The sequence below is a fragment of the Patella vulgata genome, chromosome 2 (assembly GCF_932274485.2).
Source record: "Patella vulgata chromosome 2, xgPatVulg1.2, whole genome shotgun sequence".
Classification (NCBI taxonomy): Eukaryota; Metazoa; Mollusca; class Gastropoda; family Patellidae; genus Patella; species Patella vulgata.
The window spans coordinates 70055898-70082043 of NC_065880.2; the positions used below are offsets into that span (position 1 = coordinate 70055898).

At 32.0% G+C, this 26146-nt stretch overlaps 2 protein-coding genes across 2 annotated transcripts; one reads left to right on the plus strand and one right to left on the minus strand.

Annotated features, from left to right (window-relative positions):
* LOC126811946 (ras-related protein Rab-40B) lies at nt 1–13546 on the minus strand. Its single transcript, XM_050538013.2, has 6 exons — nt 13205–13546; nt 10768–10828; nt 10307–10367; nt 6140–6217; nt 5317–5539; nt 1–4788 (listed from the first exon to the last, which is right to left on the minus strand). The coding sequence occupies exons 1-6, from the start codon at nt 13374–13376 to the stop codon at nt 4550–4552; spliced, it is 834 nt and encodes a 277-aa protein (XP_050393970.1). The 5' UTR covers nt 13377–13546; the 3' UTR covers nt 1–4549.
* Nucleotides 13547–13605: 59 nt separating this feature from the next.
* Nucleotides 13606–24168, plus strand: LOC126811939 (uncharacterized). Its single transcript, XM_050538004.2, has 10 exons — nt 13606–13706; nt 14448–14555; nt 15021–15080; nt 16316–20188; nt 20558–20716; nt 21093–21259; nt 21897–22127; nt 22887–22977; nt 23374–23504; nt 23925–24168. The coding sequence occupies exons 2-10, from the start codon at nt 14526–14528 to the stop codon at nt 24142–24144; spliced, it is 4962 nt and encodes a 1653-aa protein (XP_050393961.1). The 5' UTR covers nt 13606–13706; nt 14448–14525; the 3' UTR covers nt 24145–24168.
* Nucleotides 24169–26146: the final 1978 nt, after the last annotated feature.

A 26146-nucleotide genomic window follows, 5' to 3' on the forward strand; every position in this document is an offset into this window, starting at 1 on the left:
TGATTGAGCCATCTTTATTTGCTCTATATTATATTACAAACAAATATTGAATAAAGTAAAAGTAGTATTACTTTAGTTACAGTAATTATTGTTCAACCACAATATATATACAAGAAAAAACAATCATAAGTTAATTAATCGAATAAAAGTTTTCTTAGCACAAAATCACAAATCTAGATAATAATATAAACATTTTTAGGATGCTCTTTGCCAGCATTCAAAATATATTAGTTAAATGAACATTTTTTCCGAATAAGATACATGCATTTGTACATGCATTTATAATTAATATTCAATAGGTTATTTTATGACTGTTACATTTTACTTGGGCCTTAATAATATAGAAAAGTGGAGATAGGAAGACAAGAGATATGTATAATTAAGACACAGCTGAGATAGATTGAGCATGTTGTACTATTAAATGAACACAAACTATACTCTTTCTGTCCTTTCAAAGCACTCTGTATTTGTAGAGCTCTTCTCCAAATTGTTATAAAAACAATACCATTTAGGGGTAAAATGATACTTCATTTGTTTTTTTTTTAAATAAATACAAGTTTAACTATGTGAAATGGGTATACTGGAAATGGGTTTGAAATAAGGAAGTATCGGATGGCATTTATCACATTTTGAGAGAGAGCTGTGCATTTTGTACCCTACATTGACGACATCTATCAAAATAAACATGTAATGGTAAATACTTCTAAACTAGGTTGTCAAAATTTGTCGAAACAGTCAATTTATACTACTCAACTTATATTTCCAATTCCTTTCATAATACTAGGATGTAAATAATTTCTCTCAATTTAACAAAATAGTAATTTAATAAAATCAGAAAGCACAAATTCTAGGAGTATAAATGAAGGAATCACCCTTTCATCCCTCTGCAGAAGGTGGTGATTAAAAGAATGGTCTATAAAATTTTAAATTCTACCTCCCTGACCAAATCTGTCATAAAGAACTTTTTTGAGGCTATTAGTAATGTACATACAATATTTCAGTGTATTATACAAAAATACTCCTAAGGAACCATCGAAAAATTTCAACACTTACATCCAAACGAATTACCCCTGGAACTGGGTTGAACGACACTGCAGATGGATGGATGGGTGTGTTGAGATATATCCATGGGTTATCCGTTTGGATGCAAGGTTGAAATTTTGCAACGGTCTCTAACTCTATATTCAGATATACAATAATTTTACAATATTTAATCAACACAAATGAATTAATATATCACACTAATGAATATAACTAGTAACTAAATCATACCACATACACCAGGTAATTTACTATTAAACATTCACTAAAGAGAGCAACAGATTTTAACTTGCAACACGTTTGCTTTTTTGAAATAAAATGGGGTTTAACGTCCTACTGTTCTGCAGCAACTGGACTAATGAAGACAGACATACACCATGTAGTGTGATATGAGCGAAATTTTGTCATGCCAGAGGCGCTAGGGCCTAACTGTCAAGGGTTCTTTTACATGCAAGCCAACATGTACATGTGACCTTGATTTTACTTACCATCCAAAGGTCTTGCCACTAGATTTTAAGCTTTAATTAACAGGAAACCAACAATGCTGTATGCTTTATTTCTTACTGACTAGAAACATCTCTTTAATTTATACAAATATACAAAATAATGAAAATCTATTTTTTTTTTTTACATCAAACACTTTAAACTTTATAAGAAAGACAATTAAATTTCATAGAAGTGATATTATTTTAAAGAGTGCAAACAATATATTAAGTTAATATTATTAACTATGCCATTTCTATATAAAATGGACCCAGAAATATTCAAAAAATGAAGAAATTTCACTTAAAATGTGATCTATTATATACTTTTGAAATGTTTTATATTTAAACACAATGCCAATAGTATGAAAGATTGACAAGATTGGAGCTAAAGTTGAAGGGACAAATGTGATCCTATACCTCTCCTTTGACATCACTATCACCTTACTCCTGTGAAACCATTATTTGACTGATAATAGAATATATAATAAGATATATTACCAGCTTTAAATATTATAAGAAAATATTTTTTGTATTTCAAGTTATTCAGAACATGATTTTCTGTGGCACGGTTATTTTGACACAACCATTGAGATGATATAATACAGAAATATAGAAATAATTATCTAAGATAAGTAAACAATATACATAATATTTACAATATAATACAATATATATATATATATATATTACACAATGTGATCAAATTATGTACACACACATTCTACAAACCCCATATAACGTTCATTATCAGATGACTGATAGCAAGGATCTTTCTATTTATTATTGAAATATGTTTCTTCTTTTTCGCCCATATAGTTACATCTCCTTTTATTACCGATAATGGAAATTTTAATTTTAGTTATATATTAGTTGATTCTTGACAGAAAAATTATTGATCCTCAAAACGACTGGCCTACCCATCTATCATGAAGCATATAAAATGAGGTTGTATTAAACATACTTACAATACAGTTCAGATTCTATTGAGCTTATAACTGAGATTTGAAATGAATTATACTATGTACTGTACGTACATGATTTAATACACAGAAATATAAAACAATCATTGAATCATTCTGTGACAGCTGATAATTTCTTAAATGGGTAGAGAAGATAAATAATGTAGAGATTTAATCAAATTTGGCTGCGAAGAGGTTTATTTACAATGGTCTTTATTGAAGCCGCTCATCACCATTTGCATTTATATATTATTTGACTACATTCAACAACAGGTTTATTTATGATAATTAGCCATGTAACAACTTGTGACCATAAAAGTATTCTCTACATATTTACATCATGATAACATGTGTTTAGTTTATTATAACTTATTTCAATGTACATGTACTTCAACACTGGAGTCCAAGCGAATAATCCACTGAACTGGGTGGGTGGGTTAGACGACACCACAGAGAGAAAATGGTACATTAATTATCAGTTATTTAATATGTCAAAATTTTCTCATCCCGTCAGTCCTAATGGGCAGGTGGGTCCAGATCTATCTGTGGGTTATTCGTTTAGACGCAAGTGTGGCAATTTTGCTACCGTCTCTCACATACATGTACCTATTATTACTACACGACTTGACACAGCTTGATTTATTTCCATAGTCCATATGAACACAAAAAGGTCCATAACCCTAATTTCCATGAGATGGATATTTTTTGCTCGAAATACATTGTTTGGGAGAAAAAGTGTGAGCGTAAAATTGATTTGATTTCCACAAGGATAAAATTGTCTAAAAATTTATCACTTTGAGCGCCAAGTGATTTGTGTATTCCCAGACAACAGTTTGAGGTGAAATTCTGAAAAACTGAATTTTCACTGAACTCTACTATGAAAAATATTTAAAATAGTGTACTAAATATCAATCAATTAAGCTGTAATTAGCCATGAACAGAAATAACATGTAATAAAACTGGGTCCTGTTTCACAAAACGTACGGAAGACACACTTACACATAAATTAATCATTTTACTATACATCTATTGAACATGCACATGTGTACGGAACCCAGCCTGGGTTACTCCAGGAAAGGGAAATTATTGCAATGCAACTTATAGGTTTTACTATCTAGACTGATATTTCTGTATCTATATTTGAGACTCGTTCTTATTTATTACATTTGTTTGCGACCTTTATATATTGAGAAAAGTCCAATATGATGTAATAATGATAATAGTCAATGCTTTGACCAATTTGACAGACATTTTGTTCTAGTGTATTATAACTTGACCCTATTCTTCTCAGAATTTGACAATTATGAATCCATTGAAAGTTTTATATATCATATCTTTTTATCAGAAATAGAACTATAGTATAATCATGATAAGAAAACATTTCAATAAACTACATTAAGAATTCTTATCATAGTTTACTAATTAATTTCCGATTAAGATTTAAACATAATTCTAAGTTCTGTAATTAGGAAATTATAACTCAAAGCTGCTGATCGTCATTTAAATTTTCGGACAAAATCAAATTTTCATGGCTCAGTCAACAGTAAAATGTTCTCAAATTCGTTATCTAACATTTAATTACGAAAACAAAACCAAAATATCAATGGTAGATATGAACTTTCTGCTTGGATTCAATCGAAACAAAAATAGGTGGCACTGGATTGTTTGTATCACCTGCAGAGGATGCTGAAAGTTGCAAAGCTTTTAATTCATCATGTCTTTATAAAAACTGAATGGAACTGAACCATTTTTGAACTGGTATGCTGGGAATTAACAATACCTCAAATGACAATCAGTGACTTTAAACAGTTGTTTTAATATCTTTATCTGCAAATGTTTTGAATTCAGGAGATTATTATTACTTAAACATATCTTTTGTTCCTTTTCTTCAAATTCTTGTCTCTGGGCCGATAAATAAAGTCATTATCCATTTTCAACTTTTCTTACTTACGCATCATTTACACTATTCACAATGTAATATCCAGGGGCAAATAACTGTGATTAAGAGAAATGAGACAGTGAGATATGAGGATATGATACATGACAACACATGTGGATGGTATGTTAGCTGATACAACAACTTTTACGACAGTTCATTGGTGGAGAATCACATGGGTTCAAATATTTCACTTTTTTCTGTTTGTCTCTATTCACAAAACTGAGCATTCTTACTCTTGATTTATTTGTATGTGCGTAGGATTTTAGGTGGGATTTTAATGCAGGTGGTAACGGCAGTTGATCTATACCATATATGGTTGTTCTAGACACTATTGTCCTACATGCAAATTCTTGTAAACTAAGCACTGAAATGAGAAAATGTTTTTATATTAAATACAGTTTTCAATTTTTGAATTATTATTTAGATCCAACAGTATACGAAAATGGAATTCAGACTGCTCTGATAATACATTAATACAATATGAGTGTTTGTCTTCTTAATTCCTTCATGATTTTGGCTACCATACACTGTACTAGCTGTAACCACAGACATCTGAGAGGAGAGATACATGTAACATGTCACATAGTGTTGACTAAAATATAGATCCAAATTTTATTAGATTGGAACTAGACCTAAGCACACTTCTTTTGGCAGTTCCCATGCTCTCAGACTCTTACTCTTGACAAATAGGACTAGAGACAGAAAAATCCTGAATGTTTTTCTTAGATTGAAACCCTGAACAGTGCAGTCAGCAATATCTCAACTATGTCACTATTCAGCCCTGTGAAAACTAACAAAAATTTGGATTATCCAGATGATTACTCCCATTAATAATTCTGTTTTCTGCTTGTTTCTCTGGTATTCTACTTTCAGTTAAATTTAAGTAACTTACCTTTATTAGGCCCCCAGGAACGGGTCATACCATTTCTCTTTAAAGCTAAACGAGATAATTCAGCAAATGATTCTGTGACATTAAAATCACAAAGTGGACTGACTTCAAAGAAAGCCATGTCATTTTTGATCGCGTAAGTTTCTGCGGCTAATACACTAACTTGTCGATTAAAGGCTAAATGAAGGCGGTTTCCAACCAAGATCTTGGGCACTCCTGGAGCATGCTGTGAAATAAAAATCAAATAAGCTATTATATTTATAGACCCACTGATGTTCCTAATGCAAATTAAATAAAATTGATGAAGTAAAATTAGAATTTATCTGCCCAGAACAGTGCAGCTCATTCTTCAGTCATTTGCTTTACATGAAAAATAATATTTCAAATTCATAAATGCATTGAGAATTGAATATTGAATTTCCAAGTCTATCGCAGCCTTAAGTTTTATTTGGTTTCACAATCAATTTTCCGCATGTATATAATTCTGAATCCTTTTTGCATAGATCTCATTTACAAATCAGTCACTCTATTATCATTTCAATGTAAATTTTCCTTGTCCTTTTGCAGAGGAAATAGATCGAATTATCATGAGGAAATCAATAAAATAGTATAAGATAACCTCATATGAGCAAAATGCTGACAAAAAAAGAAATGGATATATGTAACTTGCGTAAGTCAGAAAACTAGCAGTTATCATTCAATGACTTGTTTCTACACTACTGTCTGTGCCACATGGATTACAAAATGCCTTTTTACTGATGCTTTTACCATTTTAAACAACTGGTACATGTACATGTTATAATAAGATAAATGATTTTAACTCTACCTCATTTATTTCTTTAATCCATCTATCAATCCCATCAAAAGACCATTTACTAGTGATATCATACACCAATAATATACCCTGTTTAAAATAAAACATATATTTAATATCATACACCAATAATATACCCTGTTTAACATAAAACATATATTTAATATCATACACCAATAATAATACCCTGTTTAACATACCTGTTTAACATAAAACAGACATTTAACATCATACACCAGTAATATACACTGTACATGTATAACGTAAAACATACATTTAACATCATACAGTACACCAACAGTATACCCTGTTTAACATAAAACATACGTTTAATACCATACACCAGTAATATACTCTGTTTAAAATAAAACATAAGCCCTCAAAATCTAATCTTCTAAATGTACAGGTATTTAAAACCACTTAGCATGTACCAGTAGCTACATACATGTACATGTGCTGGTACAAAGATCAAAAATAAATGTATATCATTAACTTTTGAGAATTTTCTGTAAATTTTTCAGATAATGTTAGTGTTAAAATGTACAAACTCTTTCAAGTTTTAATTAAAGATCTATTAGTTAAGAGCTAAATCTGCCTATTGCAAGTCTTTCTTTAGGATTTAATTTAGGAAATAATTAGACTTTTATTTACATGACAAGCTCAAACTCAACTCTGTAGACCCCCAGATGGCTTGGATACAGCCTGGTTTTAAACAGTCGTCTTTTTAATAATTAAATCAATAAACAACTGACAAAGCTAACGTTTACCATTAGTCACTGACGTCACTACCAGAGAATGCCAATGAAAGGCCTGCCAATCGAGGGTAACATAGCCATTGAGAATGTTACTTGATAATCGAGAATATGTGGTGGAGTTATCGTATGTCAATCAAACTATCCAATCGGCAATTCTCAGAGACAGTGCTTAGACAGTTGATGCCTATTTCTAGTCCAAACTTCCAACAGTGACAACTCCGTTCAGAATAAAGTAATTTGACTGCTATTTTCAATATTTTCTTTTTTTATCATCTATTTTTGAATGATTATAGCAAGAATGGCCTACCCTGTATTAAACTCTTAATTAGTGTACGGTATCCTTAAGAAAACAAAATAAAGATATTAAAGGTAGATAATATGCTGACAGATTCAATTCGTTTAAAAATAGGCCAACCAAACAATATGTATGTTATAGGTGACACTGGCTTGTTTTGAACAATTCCTGTGTATGTCAAATTTTCAATTCATCATATCTTTGTAAACATTGAATGGAATCAAACTATTTTAGAGATTCAACTTTCGCAATTTCTTAAATCAGAGACTCTATGAATAATCATGCAAGTGTATGGAGGTTTAGTTCATGACTGTCATAATGCATACATGTATTTATGTACATGTCTATATTATCAATTTACTGGTATTTTTAATTCAGTGATAATAATGAAGAAATAGATAAGAAATTACAACAGTCAATTTAGATGTCCATTTTTAAGAGTATAATAAATGTATTAATCGTGAATCTATCTGTAGGTCATTACAGTAAAACATATTGTATATATACATGTATACACAAACTCTTGCTTTCACTAAAACATTTGGTACAAGGCCAACTGAAGGGGTAAAAACTTTCTCTCTCATAATAGTTATATGAATTAAACAGCTGTTAATACTTGTAAACAGAGTCTATAATGATCAGAATAGCCCTGAGCATACCAGTTGTAACACTCAAATTACAGTTTTCCCATCACAAAGTCATTAACAAGAGGGTTTTTTTTGGTGTTAAAGTGAATGAAGATGATAAACAGCATACCTATGTTATCTAGGATTTTTGAAAGATCCATGTGATATACATGTACTACTCATTCATAATTCTGTTAGATTTTAAAACTGTGGCTTTTAACAAGATAAATTTGATATTTAGAACAGACCTGTTAACAAATTCTAGTTTATGACAGAAAAAAGACCCAAAATTCTGGCATAAAAAAAAACTTATTTGACAAAAACCAGCAATATTACTTTTATTGCAATTCTTAAAGAGAGTTTAATGACCATATGTGTAGCCTGTTATGATCTATCTATCTCTAAAATTATAGTTTTTGAAAATACAATGAAGCACATAGAACATTATTCAGGGACAAATTTATTAAACAGCTGATACTAGAATTAATTTAAAGGAGCTAAATCGCTAATATTTGGGACCTAGAAATTAACACAAATGGGTCGCAACGGATATAATACTGTAATGTGAATCTATATAAACGGATTTACATTCAACCATTTCTATTTTTACTGTAATTTCTAATTATTTATTTTCGGCGAAATACGCCAGAAGTCTCAATTAATAGCAATACTTAGCATCTGGTTATTCCAGCCTACACCGATGATATTTATTGTGCATGCTCTCCAGGTGAGAATATAGCGTCACCATTTGACATGACTTGTGGAGTGTGTCTAGCCGCGTTCTTTAAGTCCCTTATTCCAAATGGCGCTGAAACGCATTATGGTACACGATTCGTGTACCAATGGTAAAATGTATATTTTGTCATGAATATTGGATATCAGAAGCCCATCTTTTCCAGGTAAGATCACAAGACCAATGTTGGTATGAACTGACAAATAATTTGTGTTTTCAATGTCGAAGATTTTTGATGATATTGAGTTAGGGACTTAGCTACTTTAAGATTAAATTTAATTCAGTTTTTATCACACATCTTCAGATATCAGATTAAACAAACTTTTCATCTACACGATGTGTAAATCAAAATAATGACCCATTTATCACAAACTATTGTGTTTGCACCCTTGTTAATCTAAAATTTTAGAAATGTTTAGGAACTTTTCTATGAAGATAATAGTAATTATTTTACCTATTAACTGCAATTTTAAAACAGAACAAAGATTTTGATGAAGATAAATTAGTAAATTTGAACTGCATTTTAACCTGTACATGTATATAGGTTTACAAATTATCATTTATTTACGCCACATCTTAACATCTGGATAATGTTTCAGCGAAAAAAAAAAAAAAAAAATCTGTTTAAAATTCCAGTAATTACTTTAAATTAAATACTAACAAACATGCTGATATACTGAGAAACCCATCAAAATCCAAAGTTGGCAAATGTTTTGTGTTAAATTATTTGTAGAGTGTTGACTTGTAGTTTTATAATAGGTTCTACAGGTAAGATGAGATAGAAATAACTAGACAACCACTTGTTTAACTCTGATCGAGTTTGGGAGGAGGCTATTATTATATAAACTTGGCAAACCGGGACAGGATAATTATCACATATTGGCCACATTCTTGTTTTCATTAAAACATTTAAAAATAAACAACCCTGAATTTGTGTGATAATATACATTGTAAGTCTACCTACTACAGGTACATGTACAGTATATAGGATCAGACAAGTTTTATTGTTTTGTATACATGTCGAGCCAAATTAAGACTTTGTATATCCCTGGGCTACAGAAGCTGTGGAAGCCCATTCTGAATTTAGGACATTCTTACCCAAGGGGCGCTCTGGTATACAGTACATAACATTTGCCATCTTGACCTCTGAAGGCATCTACCTGTCGGAGACCCCTAAAGCCTGTGCCTTAATCTGGCCTTTCAATGCAATTTGCACTGGGCCATGATAAAGTGTACCTTGTAGATACTGATAAAATTCCAGAAGTTGTAACCATTTACGTTACATTACATGTATATATATCACTGCAAGAACCATTTTTGGCATGGTTACGTATGGAACTTTTATTGAAAGTTTTAATCTATGCTGCTTTAGATTAAGATCATGCAAGAAATATGGTTATCTCACTTCAAAATGCATGCATTTTAACAGAACTCTTCCATTTTTGTAGCGTTAATGGGCATTTCTGACACCATAAGGGACATAAATTATGTCTTTGTTTAAAGTTCCAACAAATTTTCAGCTTACATGTAGTTTCAATCTATATTAGACTTCTGTAAGTTTATCCATTTCAATCAAATACTACATATACCTCATTTGTGGGTTTACAACGATTAGACAAGGCTGTGGACTCAAGGACACTAGTTATGGACACTGTTTATCAAAGAGGGCAAATACAAATTGATATCAACATAACAAGGATGTCAACAATGACAGGATATTAATCTAACTGAATAATTATTTGTTTATGGTTAAAATATGTTTATATCTACCTGTGCACCCCTAGAATAAGACCGTAAAATTGTACAAAATCTTCCTTGTCCGGATGTGTCCCTGAAATCATAATACACAAACATATTACATATCTAATAATGTTATGTACACCTTGAACTAATGGTAGATACTGGTCAACATAGTCGTTTTACATCACACATAAATGAGACCATAATTTGTCAGGTTTACATAAGGTGACTTTTACACTAGTGGAGAATTTTACATGGACAACAGGGTTTCTTCCTGTAATCATTTTCATTTTCTGTGGTCGTATGTACAATATGAATTCCAAGTACATGTATCAAGGGATCTTTTATAAGTACTACCAATTTGTCTATATAAGGCCTCTGTGTTTTCATCATCCAATTTAATGGTAGGATAAAAAACAGTTTAAACCTCCTGAAGGTTCTATACTACTGTGTAATAATCAGTTCTATTGAATAATTTATACTTTACTTACCATAATTGTAATTTGACACGTTTACCGTCTAATAATATGGTTGTAGTTTTATAATCTATACCTGAAACAGACAAACATTGTTTATATCTTCTTACATAATTCCAATCCTAAGTAACATAATAACTACAGTTTTGGAAATAATGATTTTAGTTGTACCAGGTACCAGAGGAAATACCAGACAATTAAATGAACTAGTAATGGATGTTTTGATCTTTGTGCTAAACATGTTTTAAAAACACTGTTAAAAGACAAATCTGTGAGAAAAGGAAAGGCATCAGAGATTGAACTTGTGGATGACATTGTCTGTGACTGGTGACTTATTTCCAGGCTTGCATACATACATTCTGTACTGTCACATTTTTTATTCTTTTATCGGTAATCAAGGACAACAATATCATTAATGGTTATCACTTATCAGATATATTGAATTTTGTCAAAAATATGCCAATTTCATTAATCATTACTACGTTTACTACTAAAAGATAAAGATATTTATTCTTTATCAATTTGTTTGTTTATATATGTTTGTTTTCTATTTCTTTAATCCTTTATCTGTTTTGATATAGACAGAATGTACATGTAAATGACATGTTATGACAAATATGATTCTAATGATTGTGTGTTATTGCTATAATGATCTTTTTTTTTTCAAAAAGCTGCTGTGTAAGTGTAAATCACTCATCTGCATAATCATTATTTATATATCAGAATACTTGTTTATTATACAGTATACTTACTGTAGTATTCTACTCCTATTTATAGCCTACTTAATAGTCTGAGTTCAAATTATCAGTTAGCTGTCAGTACTGTTTGCTGTTTGTATGTAAACTTACTGAAGTGTGACAAGTCATAAAATCAAAATCCCCAAATAGAAAATGAACTAATATTAAAGTTTATATGTTGTTATTAAATGTAGAAGATTTGACTACTGAATAGCTATGTATTTATAGCATTCCGATAAATACTAATATTGACAGATGAAAATGTAATGAACATTTGTCCTCATTAGTGCCTGATTAATGAACCAGTTTGATTTCTTTTGATCCAATCTAATGTTATTAATTACTTGTGGATTGAAAACATTCTCATAATAACAACATCATTATCACAAAACCAACTGTGGCATGACACATATGCTCATATTTTTACACTCATTACTGTCTACATGTATCTAATGTGTACTGAAATCAATATGTTGGGTCTATATATATTTATAGAACATAATATATTTTTCAGTTTTAAATTTATGATATAGCTTTAACATATTTCAATATAATCTTTAAAACATAAAAACTGAAATACATCATTATGAAATATTGAGAATCATAATAACACCAATGCCATTTCCATCTTGTTTGTGTAAATAAAAAAAGTCAAAATGTATAATTCATGATGTGTTTAATGTACAATCTCCATAATGATTCATTTGTTCATGGTTTTACTTTTATACATGTATGGATCTCAATGGAGTAGCGTCTAATAAATAAAATTGATAATACATTGCATTAATTTAAACGTGATTGACAAAGTTTTGCAGGATTTAGGCTTTAATGGTACATGGTTTCCCATCATTAAAGTATAAAAATTATTGTAATGCAGTAAGTTACAGAGCATCTGAAATCTGTACTTAGAATGAATGAAATGGGGCTTAACCTACTTTTCTACACCAACCCAGCAAATGAAGACCTGCACATTTTATGCAGTGTGCTACATGTATGAGGGATATTTTACCGGACAGAAATTGATTTTCAAGTTCTGTTACGGGTTCTTTTATGTGAACGACAACATGTACACATGACCTTTCGTCTTATATGGCAGAGTTACGTAAATTTGTGCATTACCCTGCATTTAGATTTCAGTGGCAGAAGGGGACGTATTTTTAACAGCATGTTGTGTTGCACATACTGATGCTAGCGGTGTAAGCAATGTCTTATTTTCTCACTAAAATGTTCCTTTACATTGTTCAGGCATTCACAGACTGAGACTGACACACGACTGTTTAGCAGTAAAAAGTTGCCCAGTAAAATTGACTTTCGACAAGGATTCGATATGACGGTTCCTGATAGGACGGTTTCTGAACATACAGGGCGAGTGTAATAAGACCTTTTGTTCAGAGCTGAACTACATGTAGTATGATATGTACATATGACATGTACTGCTGAAATATTTCAATTTATAAATATAATGCAATTACAACAATTTAGTGTTGGTGGGCACCTGCCTAATAAAATTTGGATTATAATTTGGACAAGATGGTTTCTGCTACAATTTAAGTAACAAATGGTATGAAAAAAATAAACAGAATAATTTACCCTATTCTACTAGGCACTAAAAAAAACATCTAGATCTATCTAGATTCTAGACTAGAGAGTCGTAGAGATAGATCCATTTTCTGACAAAAGGCAAAGATAGAGAAATTAGAAAAATAAATATATACCTGAACTAGAATAACCATAAGGTGATTCTGTCGCCCCGTTATCTAATCCTGACAACAGTTCCTCTTTACCCACGTCGCTGTCACCCACTAGCAGAAATTTCAGCAAATAATCGTAGGATTTACAGGACGACTGAAGCAATCTTGGGGAACCACTAACTGCAGTGCACATCATAAACGATGCTTGGCACTTTAATGCCAGTATAACCCATCAGTAAAACTAATTAATGTCTATGCTATATCTAAGAAGATTATTTATGTCATTACTACGAAGAAACAACACAAAACAAGCCTTGAATTCAGAACGACTGTTTCACTACTAAACAAGACTCCATTTTCCTTTCATCAATTCTAGGCATGACGGAAGTTGAACTGAGAGAGATGCGCAAGCGCACATTATAGTGGCGGTAAATGTAAACACAAACTAGGAGAAATTGTAAAATATTTAATATCAACAAATAGTCGACCTACTACTGGTAGACTAACTATGCCGAAACTTTATAAGGTTGTTTGTAAGAAATTTTCGTGCAACCACTACTGTATGAAGCTTTCAAATTTATCGAAATTTCACGAAAGTCATAGATAGATCAAGCTGGACTAGGCTAGATCTAACTAAGCCTACTAAAAAATAGTGAATAGATTCTAGAATAGTAAATGTCATGTGGCTTCTCTGGCTTAGTCGCTAGTTTCTTAGGAACACTTTCGACTTGGCTGCGATATCATCCAAGAACCAAGGTGGAAGCGGACGTACCCTACAAACGAATGAACGATGTCATAGATAGCTCTTCCAACTGACATTCGTGACAACTCGATCAATTCAACATGAATCATTATGAATAACCAGTTTAGCTATAGCCTAGTATATAGGGCCTACTATAGGCTTAGTTATAAACTAATACTAATAGTAATAGAATAATGTAAGCTGCCATATAATAAATTAAATATAAAGAGTCAAGATGGTCTATCCAATTAATTATAGCTCGCCCACTGTATCATACAGTGTCGCTGTACCAAATACTATACACTACCTCCCACTATTGGCACTAAATTTGGGTGTTTTTGGTAGATCATGTTACAGACACTTGTATAAGGGTACATCATGTCGGTGTAAATTTAAATTAAGAATGTCAGTTAATAAAAGGATGAATGAAGTAGACATTTTTATTATATACATTTAGATATAGAAGCTTAAACAGCTAAAGCACCACAGAATTACATGTATGTAACTATTAATTTTGAATTTCAGTTTCTATTAGGTCTAAATTGTAACATCATGGTTCAAAGAATGGAATTTTCGTATCTATGAAAATATTGTGAAAATAAAATGGATGATGAAAAATCAAAACTGAGGGATGTAAGTTTTTATTGAAAGCTTTTCTACATAGGTTGTTGAGGAAAATTTTCACTTTAAAGAGATTATGGTAGTGTATGTATTTAAGCTGAAATGAAATGGGGTTTAGCATCCTAATTTTCTGCATCGACTGGGTTAATAAAGCCAGGCATAGGCCAGTCACATGCTTTGAGGGAAATTTTGCTTGGACAGCGACGCTATGGCCTACGCTCATATCAAATTCCAAAGTTCTTTTACATGCAACCAAACGTACACAGGGCCTGTTTTTTTTGTCCCATCCAATCAATTAGACACTGTCCTTGCCAGGACCTCTGTCCTTCACCATTGATATAGGGGAATCCGGGAGAACTTAGTCAGCTAACACTGGGGTATTGAAGCTTATTGAATAATTGATTATAATTAGGCCTAATTGATTTATCGTAGATTATTAGAGATGTCAATATATTTTATATTTCTTTTATCATTCAGAAAGAAAAGCAGCTGGCAAATCTGAAGAAGTTACTAGCTATTAAAGAAAGAAAATTAGAGGTATTACAAAATGAAATTATTAAAAATGTTTCAAAAATTCCTTGTTATGTTATACAGTAGTTATTTGTCTTGAGCTGACTATAATTTCAAAACTTAACAAATTTCTTGAGGCTCAAAATACAACTACTGGTACATATATATGTATAGAATATGGTCAAATAAAACCGGGATACACATTGTATAAAAAAAACATTGTCAATTTTAAAAACTATTAGAACTAGTGCTTTTTGGAGTAGAGGTTCATCCTATCTTTGAAATCAATTGGCTATCTGGGTAAAGTGATCAGAGGTTGATGCCAGAAAAGCCTTGTTTTAGCTACTGACTTCTGTATAGTACACTACAGGCAGAACAGGGGGCCTTAACCAATTGAGAAGAAGCGGCTGGATTTCCAATCATGATGTTGCACATGCAGACGGACGGTTCTCTGTCAGCCAGCTTCACTGGTTTACATCCAGACGTTGGACACCCAGACAACTACTGTTGTTAAATATTGAAGATAAACCCTAATGACTGTCCTATCAAATTGTTTGAAAAATAAATTGTCTTTAGCTATCCTACCCTCCTAGATGAACTATTAGGAGACCAGTCTTTAACTTAATATCATCCGCAGTCTTCGACATTGCAAACAAGACTTATTGGTCAATTTAAATCAACATTGATGTTGTTATCTTACTGTGAAAAGACGGGCTTCAGATATCCAATAATTTAAGACGGTGTAGACTGAAATAACCAGACGCCAAAGACTGCCATTCAATTTGAACTCTTCGCATGTGTCGCCGAACAAAACTGATTAGAAATTACAGTAAAAACAGAAACAACTGAATGTGAATCAGTTTTTATAAATTCATATTACATTATTATATGTGTTGCGACCCATTTGTGTCCATGTCTAGGTGCCAAAGAATAGCAATTTAGCTCATGTAACCCCTGCAAAATATTTTTGCTGTTGACTTTATATGTCCTTCACTTATTTATATCCAGACGTCGGTCATCTTTGTCACAGGAACCTAGTTTATAGGCAGCTAAATATTTGCGATACTTGATAGTTTAAAGGTTAAAGGCTGTCCTATCAAAATGATTAAAAACTGGACTTTAGCCATGCCACCCTACCTGACAAATTTAAGAAGAAACCTGTGCAAGATATTTTTGTTATTGAATTAACAACATTCATTCTCATACAAAAGTCAGTACTTGACAATCATTTGAATAATAAGTGTATATATATATGTTTTCAGAGAAGTTTACGAGCCAACAGAGTGAGGGAACATGTGAGGAAAAAAATAAAAGAACAAGCCCTGATTTCTGCAAGAGAAGAAGAGCGACAAAATATTTCCCTTCAATCAGAGAAGACTCATGAGACTAGTTTATCAAGGAAGAAACCTACAAATCTCAAAGTGTCTGCTCAAGATTCTCGATCGGAAAAACTATATGGCTGCTCAATTCAAGGAAATGTAACTCTTATAACCAATTCTGTACACAAAACCAAAACTTCTTTTCCTTTAAGAGATGAAAAATCAACACCTAGGCATGGTCAAAGAACCCTTGATCCTTCAAAAGAAGGAAAATCATCTGATAAATCTGTGTTCAATGTAAAACATTCACATCGATCACCTCATAAACATGTAACTCCAGGTAACTCACAAATACCAAGAAAGTTAATTCATAGTTTTACAGACAGTACATCACCACTTTTGAAACTAAGTCATATTACACCCCTTTCAAATGATAAAGATACTGTTAAATTGCGAAGTAAGAAAAGCCAAACTTCTCATGAAAAATGTTTATCAGCAGATCAAATTGAGGTTAACAACTCTTGTAATAGTAAAACAATTATCAACCAATCACATAGTTTGTTGTTAAATGATTCGTTAAGTTTTACTCCCACATTTAACTTGGAGACTCAGGGGAGACAACCCAATTATCCTGATGGGGATAGTATTTTAGGTGAGCATTTTAATGAAGTAAATCATGGAAGGCGGTTTGTTGATAATCCTTCAGTGAATTCATTGTCTTTGTCCGAGAAGTCAGATTCTGTTTTAGGTGATAAAATATTTAGACATGAGACTTCTACTTCTGACGAGTTAGTGTTAATAAGCCAATCAAAATCTAGCACGAAAGAAGCCATAAATCAGTCCAAATCAAAGCATGATAGTGAAAAAAGACTGAAAAATTGCATCTCAAATGCTGTTGACAGAAAATCATTGAAAGTTAAAAGCCAGGAGAAAGAGAAACTGATCTATGAAAGTCAAGACAGAAAATTTGACAAAAGTTCTAAATCTCTTATGGAAGGGGAAGATCAGTTACCAGCCCATCATTACAAAAAAGAAAAGGATAATGAAGACTGTTCTTCTCAGCAAAGAAAAGTAAATCACAATAAAATTACATTACTTAAGAATCAAGAAAATATAAGTTGTAATAAAGAACCACCACTGGAATTAAAAACAGCAAATGAAAGCTCATTTTTGAATTCCTCTCAAGAAGAGCTTTCAGATACTGATTCTCAAAAGTCAGTGTCGATTCTAATTGACAGAAATACAAACACTCCTACAAATGGCTCTGATAATAAGACTATTGAAATATCATCTGGTGATGAGGATGAAGAAGTGAAGATCAAACCACAGAAACCATATTGGTCTACTACAAATTCTGATAAAAACAAAGACAGCAAAAGTTCTCCCATAGTCAAAAATTTATCCACTGCAAATTTCAAATCTAAAATAGATACAAAAAATAACTTTGGTCAAATAGCAATTTCCAAATCAGAAATCTCGCCTGAAAAACAATTTCAATGTATAGTAGATGTTCTCAATAGAAGTCAAAGTGATAGTGAATTTAGTCTACAAGCAGTATCACAAGATAGTCTGTCAAACAAACCACGTCATTTACAGTCAATGAGAACACCTCTCTTCTGCTCTAAAAATCCTTATACTGAGTCACATGTAGAACAACAAGGAATCACCAAAATGCCATCACATAAAAATGAAAATGGATGTAAACAGGACACATATTCTCAGAATTCCACTTCTCTTACTGAAACTGAGGATGGAGATATGTTGTCATTGAAGAGAAGAAAGTTCAAAAATAGAAAAAGAAGTTTTAATAGAACTTCAATTAATAGTTGTGATAGTTCTCAAGAATCGGATATGAAACGAATTAAATTAGAAGAAAAGCCCAAGAAGAGATCATTGTGTGTTACAAGTGCCCTGCAAGGGGATACATTAACCAGACATCCCAGCAAATCTGAAAGTCAAAATTATTTATCTTCTTGGGAAGGAATGGATGGCAATACCACAGATAATAAAAAAAGGCAAGAGAATGGAGCTACTTCTATATCGGATAATCTTGAGAATGTGATAAATTCAAAAAGTCAGACAAGGACGATTTCAAATTCTGAAGTTAGTGATCAAAAGAAGAGCTTAAAGGAGATACAGAGCGTACAAGATTCAGAGGTTAGTGAACATGTTGACAGTGTTGATGAAATTCGAGAAGAGAGAAATTTAGATGAAGATAAAACCATCTCTTTGAAAAATAACCAGTCAAATAAACATAATGACAGACAATTCATAGAGTATTCACAATTTACTGAACTAGATATAGTCGAGTTTTCACAGTTTAAGTTTTCAGAAGAATTCCTATCCAGTCAAATGTCTGCTTCAAGCGATGGTAATCCTAGGAAAAGAAGAAAGAGTCACCTCGGCAAAATTATTCAGCGAAGATCTCCCCGAGTTTTTTCTGCTTCTTCGTCACTCATTTCACAATTGTCAGAGGGTTATTCTGAAAAGTCCTCAAGATTAACAAAGAAAGAAAAATGTCTTAAAATTTCATCCGTTTTTCAATTTCTGGTTGATGAGGTTAAGAGAAATAAGAGTGAAAGTGAATTTAGTTTACCAGAGAATGTTTTCATGAAATTCATAGCAATAAAGAATTCGGAAAGGGCATCAGCAGAACCCAAAACAAAGAATTTAGAAGACTTTGATTCAGTTGGCCGAGTGTCTCAGATGAAAGCCTCTTCAGGATTCATAAATTCTGAATCAAAATCTGAATTGAAAGAACCACAAGAGACAACAGTCAAAACATGCAAATCGGGAAATGTTCAAGCATTCAATTCAAAAGTTAGCCCTACTTCATTTCTGGATGTTGATGTAGTTTATGATTCAGAACCAATCATAGAAGATGACTCTTTAAGTGAACCAAAATGTTACCATAGACATGATGCAATGGAATCACAGGATTTTGATGTCTCTGTGATCTCTGAAACCGAAAATGATAAATCTGTGGTTTCTGATGTTAAGAAATCCAAGAAGTCTGTGAACGTAAATTCATTTGAAACAAAACATAACCTTGGGAACATTTCCATGGAATCAGGGAAAATAGATGTCTCTGTAATATCAGAAAGTGATACTGATAAACCAATCGTGGAAAATATTGATGATAATATGCAGTACCCAAAAGCTTTGAAAAATGAAAATCCTTTGGAGAAAACTCCATTGTTCAAGAAAAACACTTCCTTGAAAACTATCATGTCAGATGTGGACAAAGTGACAACGGATATAAATCCTGTATACTTGAGGAATGGTGTCCAAAATGTATCAAAGGTAATTTCTGATTCATCGGAAATGGTTGATGAAATTAATAATGAAAAGAGATTGCTTAGTGAGAAAATAGAGGACACTTCAAATGATTTCATAGAATTTAACTGTAATAATCTTGATGAAGTATCGGAGGAAAATACTAGAACAGGAAATAATCAAGCATTGAATGTGGGGAATTCTGTAGCCACACCAAAAATATCTGATTTAAAAAACAGAAAGAAGAGCTTGATATCTCATTTAAATTGTGCCACCTCAACACCTAAAGTTTCTAACATTTCAACTTTAGAATCCGATCCATTTACAACACCAAAAGATGCTAATTTTAGAAAATGTTTCAATTTCCCAAATGATGAAGGAACTCCTCCTTTATTCAAGTCACAGAAAGAGACAACCCCTATTAAAGACTCACTTGGTGTTGAGAAGTTACTGGATGATAGTGTATTAAGTATAGACACACCTATCCGGTCTGATGATACATGTGACAATAAGAATATTGAACCAATAGAATGCATCAAGGTAAATAAATACTTGCTATTCTTTTCTGTTTTGTTTTTGACTAAAATTAATACTCATTAAAAAGCCCTTCTGATATTAAATGGATACTTATCCCATATGTGAATGATGGATTAAAGTATAAGTACACTAAATTATCTATTTAAAACATGGTTCAATTAATATATTCTATTGTTAGTAAACATACTAAGCAAAAGGATACTGTTGTGGGTAAACAGTAAACACAGTCATTTTTCAAACAGTTTTTTTTTAGTCTTTATGAATTCATTTCCATTGAATTGATTTGATATCAGTTAAAACTAATAGATTTGGACATGGTTTTGATGAATTTGTGTTCAATTTTGCTTGAACAATCTGCATGGTTATTTGTAGTTATGTCGAAGAGAACCAGTAGTATATATTAATAGTGGAAGATGGATAATGAATGGAGAAGAACAACAGTATATCATTAGTATTTTACCATCAGCTATCAGTTTATGGACTAAAGGTGATGGTGATTGGGAGAATGAACTAGATTGGTTTCTTTCATGTGTAAGTTTCTAACAAAATTAGGCATACATGTACCTAGGTTTGTACGACCACCTTATCAGTTGTTCTAATGGACGAAAAACGGACTCTCCCTGTGTAATCAGGGCCTGCACATAAAAGACCCTTTACAGTTGGAATTTAGAGAAGAGTAGACCTGAAGTGTTTGCTGTTCAGACAAAACTTTCCTTATAGTACACTGTATGGTAAATGTATATGCCCGTCTTCATTAGCTCGGTTGTGGCAGGAAAGTAGGACATTGAATCCTGTTTCGTTTCATATATCAAGTCTGAAATAAATGAAATGCCAGTAATGATAGTGTGTAGTCTAGTATACAACTTTAATTCATGTATTAGTTTAGTGTAATACTATTTTATTATAGAGTTATCAAGCTACTAATGGTTGGTGTATTAAGAAACAGAATAAGGTTGTCATGGTAATAATGGAAGAAGATAAAGAAGGAGATCAAAGATTATCTTTATTTTTCTATGATCTAACTTCTGGGGAATCTAATATGTCTCCCATAAAGTTAAAACAAGACTTAGATTGGTGTGTATCTTATTGATTCTTAGTTTCTGAAAATTGGAGCTGGTTCATTCAGTACCAAATTGATTAGTTTTAATTGACTGATAGTTTTTTCATGTTTTAAATGTTTGTTTTTCTATGTGGACTTATAATTATGGATCTGTCGCACAATAGCATAAATCTAATTTTTTTTTACTTGAGATATTTTGATCTTTTCCTATGTTTACAATTAACCTAAACTTACCTCGGACATCAGTCGGTATAATTTATAAATATTACCTCAACCAATTAGATTCTGCCATCCTCGAAAATCCTGGAGTTACTTTCGCAGACAACAACGTGATCGAATCTGGGACTTTCTGGTTAGTGAGCCAGTGTCTTATGCACTGAGCCACCATGGCTACCTCTACAGGGGTGTACATACATGTCATAAGATAATGTAAATAAAATCATTTCTACATATAATTTTATAAATGCTGAAGCAGGACTGCCTGTTTGTTCTTTTCTCTCTGTTTATACATTTTGGTGTCTTACATGTATGTACAAGTTATGAACATCCAACATCAATTGCCACAGTGTTTTTTGCGAGACTAAGATGCATTTTGTCATGTTGATTTTATGTAATTGACATTTTGGATTTTCTGTGTTATTTTTCTTTTAGCCCTGTAACAAGTTTATTGTGTTGTATACTAGAGACTGATGAGGTTATTATTGGCTTTAATCATCCAACAACTCACTCAGCTGATAAATATTTTCTAATAGATGGCTTTAAACAACTAACAGTATGTTGTCATTTGGAGAGTAATACAGGATATTTGTTGGATGTTCAACAAGTTCTACACATTGATGCGTGTGTTGTTGGTTTAACGGCTGATAGAGAAGCTGTTATTTGGTATGTATTGGGTGGTGTATATATTTTACTGTATATCTGAAATTTTTATAATTGCACATGTTTGTCTCTAAGAGTTAAATTTATTTTAACTACAGTACAATGGGATCGAGAGATATCCCCACCCCCATCTCACCTAATATTAAAGTAGATTTACCAACAGAGTATTGTATCATAAAAAGAAATGGGGAGAAACAAAACAAAACAAAAATGATTGAAAACATGTCATACCAAGAAATTCATCTTCTATAGAAAATATATTGAATGTCTGATAATTTACAGTAGTCAGGCCATTATATGGAATACCAAGACTCAATAAAGCCTTTATTCTGTCCTTACAGAAGCACTTTTTTAATAAACATTGCCATAGTACTTTCTTTAACCCTTTAGAAAATACATTGCATTTTGAAGACTTTCTATAACCCTTGTACTGCATTCCTACAATACAGAGAGCTCTTCACAGGCGATTTGAGGTGTTCTAGGGAACAGTAGTTTCATCAGGTTTTTGGGCTGTCCAAGGATATGCTGCTCTGTAACAATATTACTTTTATCTCAATTTCTTTCCAGGTATTGGATCGGTCAATGTTTAAATATGCTAAATGCTACAGGGCTTATTTGAGCAAAATTATTTGACTTTGTATTTCACATAATAAATCACAAAATTATTTGACTTTGTATTTCACATAATGAATCACAAAGGTCCTTACAAGATACAAGATATAAGTTACCCTCTGTGTTATAATAAATGATGTTTTATTTTAGGAACCATGAAGAAGGTTTTATTTTAAAGAAGATTAATTTAAGTTGTGTATTATCACCGGGTGTTTCTCTAACATCTCTACAAAATATTCAAGTATGTATTATGAATTAAGTGAAATCATTAATCATGTATTATTTACTATAAAGGTCCTATGAAACTATCATTCGAAAACTAAGCTGTATTTTCTGTGTAGTAGCAGGTCTCTTTGAGTTCAAGATGACATAAAAGGGGACATTTAGTCAAGTCTTTAACTATAGAAGAACTAAATCTATTCAACTTAACCATTTAGTACTTGATATGCCATTTATATCTGCAATATCTTCTATAATTTTACTTTCTATAATAATCAGTATTTTACAAATTGGACAGTTTATTCTGGTTTGCAAAGTAGAAAATGCTGTTCAAAAACACTTCATTCAACTACTTTTCAAAATTATCTCCCTTGACACATCAAGGGGAGATAATCTGAAAACATTGTGTATATTTTAGGGTTATTTATTGTTTCATCTAATGAATCGTGTAAAGAACAGTTCTCCAGGTTATTTAATGATAGTCAATCCTATAAATGATATCTGCCTAATTCTTCAAGATTATCAATCACTACAGTATTCATGGAAAGGGTAAGTACATTGTGATTAACACTGAAGTCAAAATTAGACTTTTTCATTTTAAGATAGAAAGTTTATTGGGTTTTATTACTACTTACACAATGATAAGAGATGAAAGTTTATTGGGTTTTATTACTACTTACACAATGATAAGAGATGAATGAACAAAAAAGTAAGTGTTAAATAAACTGTCTAATTTTCAATTTAAGAGTCATGTAGTTTTTATAGTAGAATGCTTGTGAAACATACCATAATTCAAATAGATCACTGCTTAGATTATTGATAAAGAACTATGTCTAATGTGATTTTGCATATGTTATTTTAAATTTATTACATATATTTTTTTAGCTGCCTGAGATGATAGTAATTAATTAATTGGTCACTCTATAGTGTAAACAACTCCTTCGTATATATTTAAAATTCCTGTTACAGGTTAAACAGTGTTGATACATTAGCTGATATGCAAATAGCTGTTGATATCCATGGTAACACAGGTTTATGGGATATGTCTTCTGGAGAACTATTGGCCAGTTTATTAAGATCGGATGTTACATCTACTAGCATTTGCCAGTCAAATCAGACTTTACTTTATCTTGGACTTAAAACTGGTGTCATTCATATATATTCTATTTTTTGTTCAGATGTTTTATGAGTGTAAATTAATATGTTATTTAAAAGAAGCAAATATGTGAATACAAAGTTGTTTATCTCATAAATTGACAATTTAAACATACATTATGCAAGAGCTAAATCTGTCTATCGTAGGTCTTTCTTTAGGCCTGAAATGTTATCTAAATTATTAATTAGACATTAATTAACTTATCCAGGCCATAATCAACTCTAGATGGCATTGCTAGCCTGCGATCTTAAGTGGATTGTGAGCCGATTTACTTCATAACTTTCCTTCTCGATTAAATGGATAATCGAGACTATGCTGTTTATCGTACTGACTTTAGTAATGATGACCGAGGCAGGGCAGAAATTTCATTCGCTTAGTTTTCGGTTCATAGTGGATCAATTTGAATGAAATTTTCAGCAAATTGCCTTTACATTATCTAGTTTTTAACTATTATAGTGAAAACTGCCAACTCGTTATCGAATCTCCCATAATGTATCTTTAATGTAGGTACATCAAATATGGACACATATTTACACAGACAATTTGAAAAGGCTGCATTCATCCAGGCAAAGAAATGAGTTGGACTATGATAAGTAACAAAAGATTTTTATATTTGTACTTGTACTTTAGCCAATCAACAACCCATTTCTTTCCAAGGTTTCCGTTCAGCATTTCCAAACAAATTCAGTCCTACCAACAGCAATCCCAGCAACACTGTATCTAACCCCACAATATTGATGAATGCAAGAAAATTTATTTTTTGCTGGATAACTCTGCAAAACTTTCGATTTAAAAAAAACCCAAACAAGCTAAATCTGTCTATCGTAGGTCTTTCTTTAGGCCTGAAATGTTATCTAAATTATTAATTAGACATTAATTAACTTATCCAGGCCATAATCAACTCTAGATGGCATTGCTAGCCTGCGATCTTAAGTGGATTGTGAGCCGATTTACTTCATAACTTTCCTTCTCGATTAAATGGATAATCGAGACTATGCTGTTTATCGTACTGACTTTAGTAATGATGACCGAGGCAGGGCAGAAATTTCATTCGCTTAGTTTTCGGTTCATAGTGGATCAATTTGAATGAAATTTTCAGCAAATTGCCTTTACATTATCTAGTTTTTAACTATTATAGTGAAAACTGCCAACTCGTTATCGAATCTCCCATAATGTATCTTTAATGTAGGTACATCAAATATGGACACATATTTACACAGACAATTTGAAAAGGCTGCATTCATCCAGGCAAAGAAATGAGTTGGACTATGATAAGTAACAAAAGATTTTTATATTTGTACTTGTACTTTAGCCAATCAACAACCCATTTCTTTCCAAGGTTTCCGTTCAGCATTTCCAAACAAATTCAGTCCTACCAACAGCAATCCCAGCAACACTGTATCTAACCCCACAATATTGATGAATGCAAGAAAATTTATTTTTTGCTGGATAACTCTGCAAAACTTTCGATTTAAAAAAACCCCAAACAAGCCATCAGTGAGGCTGATGTCCCCCGTCGAAATCCCAAATTAAATAGATGACACATATTAATTGATTGCACATTTATCTTTTTCAAAAGTATCGAGCAGTCAAACCAACACTAAGTTTCATCACTCTCCATTAGTTAGTATCAAAATTATCTTGTCCCAAAGCATCGACCAATGAAAATGCTTATCTCTGCTTAGCTTTAGCGGGAAATGTTCATCATTGTACTTAGTTAAGACATTCACCTAAATCTCCATCAAGAGTTATGTACCAGAGTCATCAATAAAATTGCTTATCGCTCCTTAGCCTAAGCAGAAAATTCTCATCATCGAACTTAGTCAAGGTATTGATATAATGAATCTATACTCAGAGTTTCATCGGTCTCACCCAGTTAGAACCAACGTTATCGTTTTCCAAAATCTCAACCACTCAAATTGCTTATCTCTGCTTAGCCTTAGTGGCACATGTGCATGATCAAACTGTCAAAGCATTCACCTAATAGTAACCTACACCAAGTTTGAACAGTCTACCTCAAATAGAAGACCAATCA